This window comes from Echinops telfairi, unplaced genomic scaffold (genome assembly GCF_000313985.2).
Source record: "Echinops telfairi isolate 266 unplaced genomic scaffold, ASM31398v2 ScPeMD7_2291;HRSCAF=2852, whole genome shotgun sequence".
Taxonomy (NCBI): domain Eukaryota; kingdom Metazoa; phylum Chordata; class Mammalia; order Afrosoricida; family Tenrecidae; genus Echinops; species Echinops telfairi.
Window position 1 is genome coordinate 9,916,468 of NW_022106189.1, and position 10,931 is coordinate 9,927,398.

General features: G+C 38.5%; 1 protein-coding gene across 1 annotated transcript in view; it reads right to left on the minus strand.

Annotated features, from left to right (window-relative positions):
- N4BP1 (NEDD4 binding protein 1) overlaps window positions 1–10,931 on the minus strand; it is a 77,639-nt gene that overhangs the window by 37,967 nt on the left and 28,741 nt on the right. The window contains exon 2 of the mRNA XM_004704687.2: window positions 728–2,415. Coding sequence (XP_004704744.1) covers window positions 728–2,355 — 1,628 coding nt within the window. The 5' untranslated portion in view covers window positions 2,356–2,415. The remainder of the gene's footprint in view (window positions 1–727; window positions 2,416–10,931) is intronic.

Here is a 10,931-nt window from a genome sequence, read left to right on the forward strand (position 1 = left end):
AAAAAAAAAAAGAATGGATACTGTCATCAATGTTATCAGCAGGTTAACAGAAACACATCATACCTATTAGCACAGCACAGACTACACCGTCTTGGCTAGACATTGGGGCCATTCCAACACAAAAAAGGGCAGCAAATCACTATCTTATCTCTGTACTTATATTCAGAACCTAATGATATTTGTGATAACATAAACCTAATCATTTAAAATCTCTATGCAGCAATAAGTGAGTTTATATTGCTTATCAGGATCCCTGGTGCCACAGTGGTTAAGGTACTCGACTGCTAAAACATTGGATGTCAGATCCACCATTCACTATGTAGGACAAAGATATGGCAGTCTGCTTGCTGCTTCTGAAAAGATCACAGACTTGTAAACTGAATGGGGCAGTTCTACTCTGTCCTACAGGAATGGCAGGAGTCATAAATGACCAGATGCCAGTGGGGTTTTGGATTATACTGCTTATTATTGGGCAAAGCAATGTGAAAAAGAGAATTTCTATTACCTCTTTCCCTCAGAAATACAAGTTAGCAGGGTGAATCAAAGAACACAATTCCAGAAAATGAAATAAAACCTTCCCACACAACTGACTGCCCCCAACCACCCAATAGGTCAATTCAATACATCACATCAATTTAACACATAAGGTCGTTCCTTTAAATATATGTCATTCAGAGACACTACTTATAGCTCTACTTAAAACAATACACTTGCAGAATGGACTTACGTAATTGCAACATTGCTTCCGTCTATAACAATGTGCTTCAAATCTGTTCTCCCTGGTTCATTTTTTAATTCCAGCTTGTAGGGTATTTTTAGAGTATCTCGAAACCTTTGAACTCCCGTAACTGAGGAATCAATATGATCAGATGGTCCTGCTAGTCTTGTGTCAGTAACCGGAGGTGGTAACTGGGGCAGCCGAGTAGGTGGAGAAAGGGGTGGGTAATTAGGCTTAGACTGAGGAGAGTTAGCACATCCTGAGCGGCTTTCACAGGCGGCTTTCATATTACTTGGGAGCAAGGGTTCTGCTTGGTGCTGCAAGCCATTCTCAAGAAAAACTGGAATTCTGGGCTGATGATGTGAAGCTCCCCTTGAAACAAAATGGACAGCTTCTTTGGGACTTGAAGGAGTAACAGAGGGTGACAGGCCATCAGTTTCCAGATCTATGTTACACGTGTAGTTCTGGTTTGTACCCCAGATTTCTTGTTTCTGTTCTGCTGGCACTGTTCTAAAAGTATTAATTTTGCAATTGGAGGTACATGGTTTTGACTCTACTTTAAATGGTAACTGAGAAAATTTTTCTACCATATTTTTCTGTGTGTGAGTCTGTGTTTTCTTTGCAGTGGAATCCACGGTAAGTGCATTTACATTACTACAAATGCCTTTATTTTTGGTTTTATTGGTCTCTGGATACATGTTATCAGATGAAAATTCTTTGTCTTCTTGGAATCTTTTATTTTCTTTTTCAATTTCCTCTAAGAGCAATAAGGGTTCAGTAGATGGTCCGAATTCCCTAATGATCTTTTCAACAATTTCTTGGGAATAGCCCATGGTTTTAAAAAAGTTTACAAGGATGTTGTACTCCATTTCCTCACTCGTGTCCTTTACGTCTGGACTGAAATATTCAGAATCAGACTCAGATAGGTCAATGATTACACTGCTGGCTGATGTCTTTCCATCATGTAAAAGCTCCCCTTCCTCAACATTTTCCAAAGAAAACGGCTTCTTGGTATTTCTTTCTTCAGAATCAGAAGATCTCCTTTTGTGACAAATTCTTTCTTTGGAAAGCCCTTCTTCATCTGGGGACAGACCATTTGCCGGAACAAAGAGCACATCCGGTGAGCGAGAAAAGACGGTGTCCATTTTCTGAGTGAGCTCAGACACAGGAGTGCCAGCTTTATCTCTTGCATCGTCCTGCAAAATTATTTCATCGCTGGTAATATTCATCCCTGTGGCAATATCCTGTGTAAACTCTGCTTGTTTACAATCTCTAATTTCAATAACATCATTTTCTCCAGTTTCAAATAGATTCCCTTCACCTTGTGTGAGAGTCAAAAGTTCTTTTTTTAAGGAAGTGGGCAAAATCAGCAAGTCCATCGTGTAATTGTCTGCTCGTGCTTCAACAAACTGTTTAAACTCCTTTTTCACCTCTGATTCTTTCTGACTGCTGGGTAGGTTCTCATTATTCTCAAAGAGCTTTACAAACTGCTGAATGTGACTCCTAGCCATGACAACAGCCTCCGCGCTCCCTCGGATGCCCAGAAGACCGATGTCCAGAATGCACAGGTCGGCACAGGTATCCTGAATCAGGCTCTTCAGAAAGAGGCTCTGTGCCCCAACAAAAATGCAGTGCATGGCTTTGGGATAACATTCTCTTTCTTCCAATTCAGGTTCACAGATTCCTTTAATATATTCCTATAAAGAGAAGAAAAGAAATGAGATCAATTAACAAAAGCTCTTTATAGCACACATTACATTATAGAAATGCCAAGCTTGTTTTCCAAATAAAAAAATCAAACCCATATCTGTAGCCTTCGGAAAAATGTTATGTTTTATATAAAATATTTCAAAGAAGTTGCTTAATCATCCTTACAAATTAAAAAACTGCCATCGAGTTGATGCTGTCTCACACAACCTTATAGGACAGAGCAGAACTTCCCGTGGGTTTCTGAGACTGTTAACGCTACAGAAGTAAAAAGCCTCATCTTTCTCCCAAATGCGTAGGCACTATCCAACCAGGTTCCTTAATCATCCTCATGGGAGATACAATATATATTTTTTAATTTTCTTTTACAATATTTTTATCTAGTTTCAGATATTGTAACATTCTCAGTTGTTTATTTCGCAACGTGATCTTTAGCTGTACAGTGGAGGATCACAAGACTAGACTTATTTCCATCTACAAAGAGCAAACATCTGCTGTGCTACACTACCAATAAAAAAAAAAATTTTTTTTTGAGGATGTGCTACACTACCAATCAAATAAAATGTTTTACTTGAGGATGAACTTTGGTTTTATACCTCACTACTATTACTCTTCTTGGTTTCCAAATAAGACAAATTAATTTCTTGAAGGTATTCTAGAAAAACAAGATTAATATTGTCCAACTGATCAGAACAATATGCTCTATTTAATTTTATGCCTGTTTTTAAAGGAAGATCAAACTTTGAACATAGTCCTAAAATCAGCCAATGAAAATCCTATGGCTCAAAACAGTTCTATCCAGTTGTGCCACTGGGGACATCGGGTTGGAAACTTGACCCAGTTACCCACAAAGTATGAATAAAGAATCGGAGAATGCTGGATAGTTCTGTCTCTCAAAAAAAGCGAGCTAAGGTAGGCTTTCCAGTGAAATTTGGTATTGAAGGAGGACCGAATGAGGGAAGATTGCTTACTAGATCCTAACAAATTATCAGCTCCTTAAATATCTTTAGAGAAGACGTTCTGGGTAGACTTATAAGAAATAAGCTGACATGATTTCTACTTCAAACTAACAACTGGTGTTTTTATTCAACTCAAAATGAGGCTTTCAAAATGACTGATACCTACCATATATTATTGTGATGCCCAATATCTTCAGTTGAGTTTATATTCAAATGAGTGTACACTTTCCTCATGCACCTGGGGTTTAGAACTACAAAATTCCTACTAACAGATAAAATAACAAATATGAGGAAGTTGCCACATTTACTCTAGGCAGTGTGATCTTAGGCTTACTGCATGGATCTACAGTGTTTGTGGCTGGGGGTAAACGAGAGGTAATTGCTGATGGACAGACAAGCCTAATTTTTAATATGACAGTGGCTATTCTCTAGTATGGTGACTGAGCTAATACAACACAGCCAGGAATCCTTCTTCCTGGACATATAAACAGAAAGTGAAGTATCTATGCTAGTATCCCTCAAGATGTCAAATGGGCAATTTTGGCTACAACCTCTGAATTTATTCTGTTGTATTATATTTAGGCCGTGGTCTCAAAGTTTTAATTTTAAAATATTTTATTCTGAAATAATTATATGTTCACAGGAACTTGTAAAGATAGCATATAAAGTTCCTATATAGTCTTCACCCAGCTTACCTCATAGTTACATCTTAAATAATTATACTATAAAACCCAGCCCCACTACCATGATCCGAATTCTACCTTGCAAGTCTGGCTAGACCAGAGGATGTACACTGGTACAGATAGGAAGTGGAAACACAGGGAATCCTGGACGGATGATCCCTTCAGGACTAGTGGTGTGAGTGGCGATAGTGCGATACTGGGAGCGTAGAGGGAGAGTGGGATGGAAAGGGGGAACCGATTACAAGGATCTACATGTGACTGTGACTTTCTCCCTGGGGGATGGACAACAGAAAAGTGGGTAAAGGGAGATGTCGGATAGGACAATAAATGACAAAATAATAATTTATAAATTATCAGAGGTTCATGAGGGAAAGGGGAGCGAGGGGGGAGGGGGAAAAAAAGGAGAGCTGATGCCAGGGGCTTAAGTGGAGAGCAAATGTTTTGAGAATGATGAGGGCAATGAATGTACAAATGTGCTTTACACAATGGATGTATGTATGGATTGTAATAAGAGTTGTATGAGCCCCCAATAAAATGATTAAAAAAATAGTAATATAAACCCAGAAAGTTACTGAAACCATTTTATCACAGATTACTGTAACCACCACCTCAAACAGGATATAAAGAGCTAATACAGCACCACAAAAGATATCCTTCATATTACCCCTTTTAGCTAATCACTCCACTTTCCCCAACCATCGGTCATCCCTGGGAATCACTCATCTGTTTTTGTGATTAAAATCATGTAATTTTTAGCAATGTTCTATATATAGTATGTGACTTTTGACACTGTCCTTTTGCATTTGCCATAATGTTCTTAAGATATAAATCACTCCATGTGGCAATAATTCATCCCTTGTTATTGCTAAGCAGTATTTCATGCTATGGATGCACCAATATTTTAGCCATGTATCATTGTTTGCTTCCAGTTTATAACAAAACATGGTTTTAAAGAATTCTCTAACATAAGCTAATAATGATGTCTCTAAAGTGAACCACGGATGTATATAAACCAAAGATATGTGAATGAATTTTGGGCTTGCATTAATTCTAGTTCAAATCTAAGAATAATTAGGTCTTATGAAATGGCCCTGCTTGATGTTTACCCTCATGAAGAGATCACTGAGGATATGGGTACTATAGCAAAGTGTGGCGAAGAAACTAGATGGTGTTAGGCTATCAGAAGGAATAGTGTCTATCTTCAAACAAGCAGTCATCTAAAGTGAGAAGTACACATGGAAAAAGCACACCTGTATGATGCAAGGACTGTAAATAATAAAACGAAAATACAAAGGAGGGAATGGTATTTCGGTTTAAATTGTGAACATCTGGTTTTCAGAAGGCTATGGATGACAATGGAAGTCCAAAATCCATTTGTAGGGTCCACACATAGATTAAGCCTTTGGTGAATACCCTCTGACCATAGTTGAGATGCGAATAGTTTTGTTATCAGACAAAGATCATTGTAAAGTCAATTATGGCAGATGTAGTTCGGTTAAAATGCATTATCATTTGACCTCCCTTTTGACCCATTTTAAAGTTGTTGTTTTTTTAAAGTGAAAAGGAAAAACATACATAATAGGCCTCTGGTAAATCCCGACCACAGACCAGGTATGAACAGCATGCACTGGAAAGAGGACCACCACAAATGCAAGGTTAGAACTTAACACGCTGTCACTTGATCTTCCTTTTGACTCATTTTCAATTTGTTTTAGTTTTTAGTATTTTCTTCTTTCTTGTTGATTGAGGCTTTGCTCTTTTACTTTGTTAACAGTTAGTTGTTTGTCTGTTTACTGTATATGAAATCCTGGCTAGGTAAATTCATAGTAACAGTAACTAGATTAATTCTTGAGGGTATGGCAGGGAATTTCGAAGGGAAAGGAGAAACTAATAATAGTTAAGTACAAGAACAAAAAAAATGTTCTAAAATTGACTGTGGCGATGATTGTACAAAGTTTTCATTTCTTTAGGATTAAAAGCTTAGGACTACAAATGCTGTGGCATAAGTTAAGTCTATCTCTATTTTATTTTTTAAAGGAAGTTCCAAACTCTTATTCTAGTCTCTCCTAACATGTCCAAAGTCAAACTATTATTCTGGTCTCTCCTGACAAAATGTCCAATAGTATGTAAGACAAATTCTCGCCATCCTAGCCTCTAAGGAGCATTCTGGCTGCACTTCTTCCAAGACAGATCGGTTTGTTCTTTTAGCAGTCCATGGTACTTTGAGTATTCTTTGCCAACACCACAATTCAAATGCACCAATTTTTCTACAGTGTTCTTTATTCAATGTCCAACTTTCACATGCATATGAGGCAATTGAAAATAATGGTCAGGTGAACCTTAGTCCTCAAAGTAACATCTTTGCTTTTCAACACTTTAAAGAGGTCTTATGCACCAGATTTACCCAATGCAATGCACCATTTGATCTCTTGTCTGCTGCTCCCATGAGAACTGTTTGACAACTTCAATCTACTCTGTTTACCATTATGTTACCTACTGATCCAGTTGTGACGATTTGGGAGCTTATCTGCCCTGAATTGTATTCCATACCGAAGGCTGCAATCTTAGTTATTCATCAGCAAGTGTTTCAAGCCTTCCTCACTTTCAGCAAACAAGGTTGATTTATCTGCATTTTGAAAGTTGTTAATAAACCTTCCTCCAATCCAGTTGTCACATTTCTTCTTCATATAACTAGTACTAAAGATTTCCCTCTGAATGCATATAATAATAATTTATAATTTATCAAGGGGTCACAAGGGTGGGTGGGGGCGAAGAGGAGCTGATACTAAGGGCTCAATAGAAAGTGAACTTTTAGGAAACAATGATGGCAACATATGTACAAATATGCCTAATACAATTGGTGTATGGATTGTTAAAAGCTTTAAGAGCCCCCAATAAAATCTTTTAATAAAAATTTTTTTAAAAGATTTCCTCCTGAGAGTTTTTAAGTACTACTTCAATTTCCTTAATAGCTATAGACACCAAAAAAAAACACCTGACTGCCATTGGGTTATTTCAATTCATAGTGACCCTACAGGGCAGAACAGAAGTTCCCTATAAGGTTTCCAAGACTGTAAATCTTCACAGGAACAGATAATCACATCACCAGAACAGCTAAAAACAGTAAAAAATTGTTGTCTCTAGGAAGTTAGGGAGGTATAAAATCTGAGAACTGATGTTCTTCACTGTAAGCTTCATGCACACATTATTTTAGTACATACATTATTACTTCAGTACATTCTCTCAGCCCTAGATTTTATTTACTTATTTAAAGTGGATGTATAACATGTTGTGATGTTATATTTCTGGTAGTTTGGACCTTAAATTAAAATTTTGCTCATTATTGTCTGACATTTGAGATAAAGATCATTAACATTGTGGCTACCCTTTGAAACTAAGAGTTCCTATTACTCTTATTGTTGCTTTGCTAGGTTAATTTCATTGACAAATATGCTGCATGAAAAGTTGTTCAAGAACTGTAAATCTGTAAATATTTATTATGATTTAGATGATTCTCAATATTCACTAAAAATTTATATCTATCTATCTATCTATCTATCTATCTATCTATCTATCTATCTATCTATCTGAATTTCAGCTGGTGCTAAAGACAGATAGGTAACTGCAACAATTGATAAATATCCAGATTTCATTTTGTGTCTGATAATATTCGAAGTCCCCATGTATAATATTCAATGCAATCAACTTTGTATTTTTGAACCTATAGAAAATTCTCAAGCTGATCTAACTTCAGGATTTAAGGGGGGTTACAGATACAGTCATGCAAATTCATCAATAGCATGATCATAACTATGCAAGAAGGTTTCAGTCATACATATTCATTGGGGTTTCAATGACTGGGGGCCTCTGGACCTTGGAGCTTCCTTTTTGAGATCTCTGGTGTTCGTGAGAACATCCCAATGCACAGGCAAGTCCTTGGGGACAATGAAAGCTTCGATACAATGGAAGTCCCATGCCCAGGACCTCATTCAGAGCTTGTCAGATTCTCTCCGCGCTTGTATTCATTCGGGTTGTAATAATAAGTACTCTAAAAACCAAACTCACTGCCATCAGCTGATTCAGACTCATAGCAACCCTATAAGAAAGGTAAAACTGCCCCAGAGGATTTCTGAAACCATAACTCTTTATAAGAGTAGAACGTTACGTGATTTTGTTAACTGTTTTGGAGAATTAACGAACCCACCAAAAAACCAAATTTGGTGCCATCGATACTGACTCATAGTGACTCTACAGGATGGTGTAAGCCTACCCCTTGTGAGTTTCTGAGGCTGTAACTCTTTATAGGAATAGAAAGCCTTGTCTTTCTTCTGTAGAATGGCAGGTGGTTTCGAACTACTGACCTTGCAGATCACAGCCTGTGTTAGTCTGGGTACTTTAGAGAAACAAATCCACAGAAACTCATGGATAAGAGAGAGTTTTATATAAAGGTTAAGTGCACATCAAGAATACATCCCAACCCAGTGCTGCCCAAGCCCACAAGTCCAACATTAACCCATATGTCCAACACCAATCCACAACGTCCTCCTCCATCTCACAAAACACACACTATGATTCTGACTGCAGGAGGAAAGCCGAATCAGTGAATGTGTAAGCATCTCAGTGCTGGCTGCTCCAGCACCCAGGGCTGCATCGGGGGAGGTCCATGCAGCTTCACCTTGGGGCTCCCTTGCAGGAAGTGAGGCTTGCCAGTTGAAGCAGGGAACTGGCTAAGACAGCTGCACTCTGGTCCAACCATCACAAAGCAAGAGACCAGAACTGGAAAGGCGAGGCTTACGGAGCCATTTATCCCTCCGCCCTTCAATTAACCCCACATGTGTTTATCGGCCATGTTGGCACAATAAACTTTAACTATATCACAGCCTAACACTAACTACTACACAACCAGGGCTCCTTTTTAACTAACCTACAGATGCTGACAACAGACAGTTGATTTGTATGGACCCAGTTGTGGGTAGCTGGCTGACAGGGAAAGGCAGCATAGGCAGTAGATGTAGATGGATGGTGTTCTCCTAGCTTTACCTAGTGCCAGGGGACAGAGAGAAGAGAGAACCCGCTGCTCCAGATGACCCAGCTCAGGGTGGCTGGAATAAGTATTAACTGTGTATGTAAGAATACAAAGGACCTTAGCAGCATCTTTTACCTTTTGGGGTAGGAAGACTGGCAGACATGCCCAAAACAAGTTGTCTGATGTTATCCCTCAAATAATTACTGCAACATTAACTGTATAGTTTGAGGAAAAATTACGCTAAAAGCTCATTACAGCTTTATATGCCTAAAATTCTTTTTGTGTGTGTGCCCCAAAATAAACAATTATCTCTTGGAATTTGCAGACTCGTGTTTAGTTTTGTTTTTCATTAAACTTATTTTCATGAATTACAATTACAGAGTGAGGTAGTTAGTTTATTGTGCCAACCTGGTTGATAAACACATGAGGGATTAATTGCAGAGAGATGAATTGCTCGGAGAGCTTTTCCTTTTTTGTCTCTTGCTCTGTGATCATTGGACCAGTGTGCGGCTGCCTTGCTTGTTCTTTGCCTTAATTTGCAAGCTACACTACCTGTGGGACACCTAACTTGTGGACTGTGTCACTGTAATTTGAGGTTCCTTCAAGACCTGCTTCGTCACATCATTGGAATTTACATCTCTTGAGCTGGGGACTGTCAGACCCTGTCATGTGACTGACTGTTAGTGACCTGCCTTGATGTTTGCTGCCTGTGCCCGGATAGCCTGAATTGCTCTATAGAGGACTACCAGGCGGCCCTCAAGACTTGAAGGATTGCCAGTGTCTCACAACTCTCTCACGGGAGTGATTTGCACTGAGCCATTTGTACTGCTTTATAATTTAATTAACTGTTTATTTCTTATGTTACATATCTATTTGTATAAATATATATATATATAATTATTACTATTCTGGTTTTGTTTCTCTAGGGAATCCTGTCTAACACACAGAGCAGCAGTAATTGACTTTTATATACTCAAACTCAAAATTGAATAACTACGTGTACAGTATTACTACATTCTCGGGCATTTGGTTGTCAGTTTATTGATACAGATTCTGTAGGTCAAAATTTACCTGCTATTTTCATTTGACCAATCTAATGCTGGCCCAAACCTTCCCCCATCCTACAATGCTCTCAGTTCTGTTTTACTTTACTCAGGCTTTTTTTTAGGAGGGGAAAGAAAGGGGGTGGATAATTACAGTATATACTCGAGTATAAGCTGACCCAAATACCAGCCGAGGCACCTAATTTTACAACAAAAACAGCATTAAAATGTGCTGGAAAACTCAGCTTATACACGAGTATATGCGGTAATACATATTTTATCAGCTTCTAGATGCCAATATACACGAGTCCCTTTACCACGCTCCCCCTTTCTCTCTTTAAATCATTTTATTGGGGCTCGTACAACTTTTATCACAATTCATATATCCAGTGTGTCAAGTACATTTGTTGCCATCATCATTTTCAAAACAATTTCTGTCTACTTGAGCCCTTGGTATCAGCTCATTTCCCCCTCCATTCCCCACCCTCCCTACTTCGTGAACCCTTTATAATTTATTAATTTTTAAAAATCATGGCTTTCACTGACCACTGTCTCCCTTTACCCATTTTTCTATTGTTCATCCCCCTGGGTGGGGTGATTATATGTCGATCATTGTGATTGGTTCCCCCCTTTCTCCCCCACCTTCCTTATGCTCCTGGTATTGCAACTCTCATGATTGGTTCTGAGGGGTTTATCTGTCCTGGATTTCCCATGTTCCAGGCTCTTATCTCTACCAGTGTACATGCTGGTCTAGCCAGATTTGTGAGATAGAATTAGGATCATGATAGTGTGTGT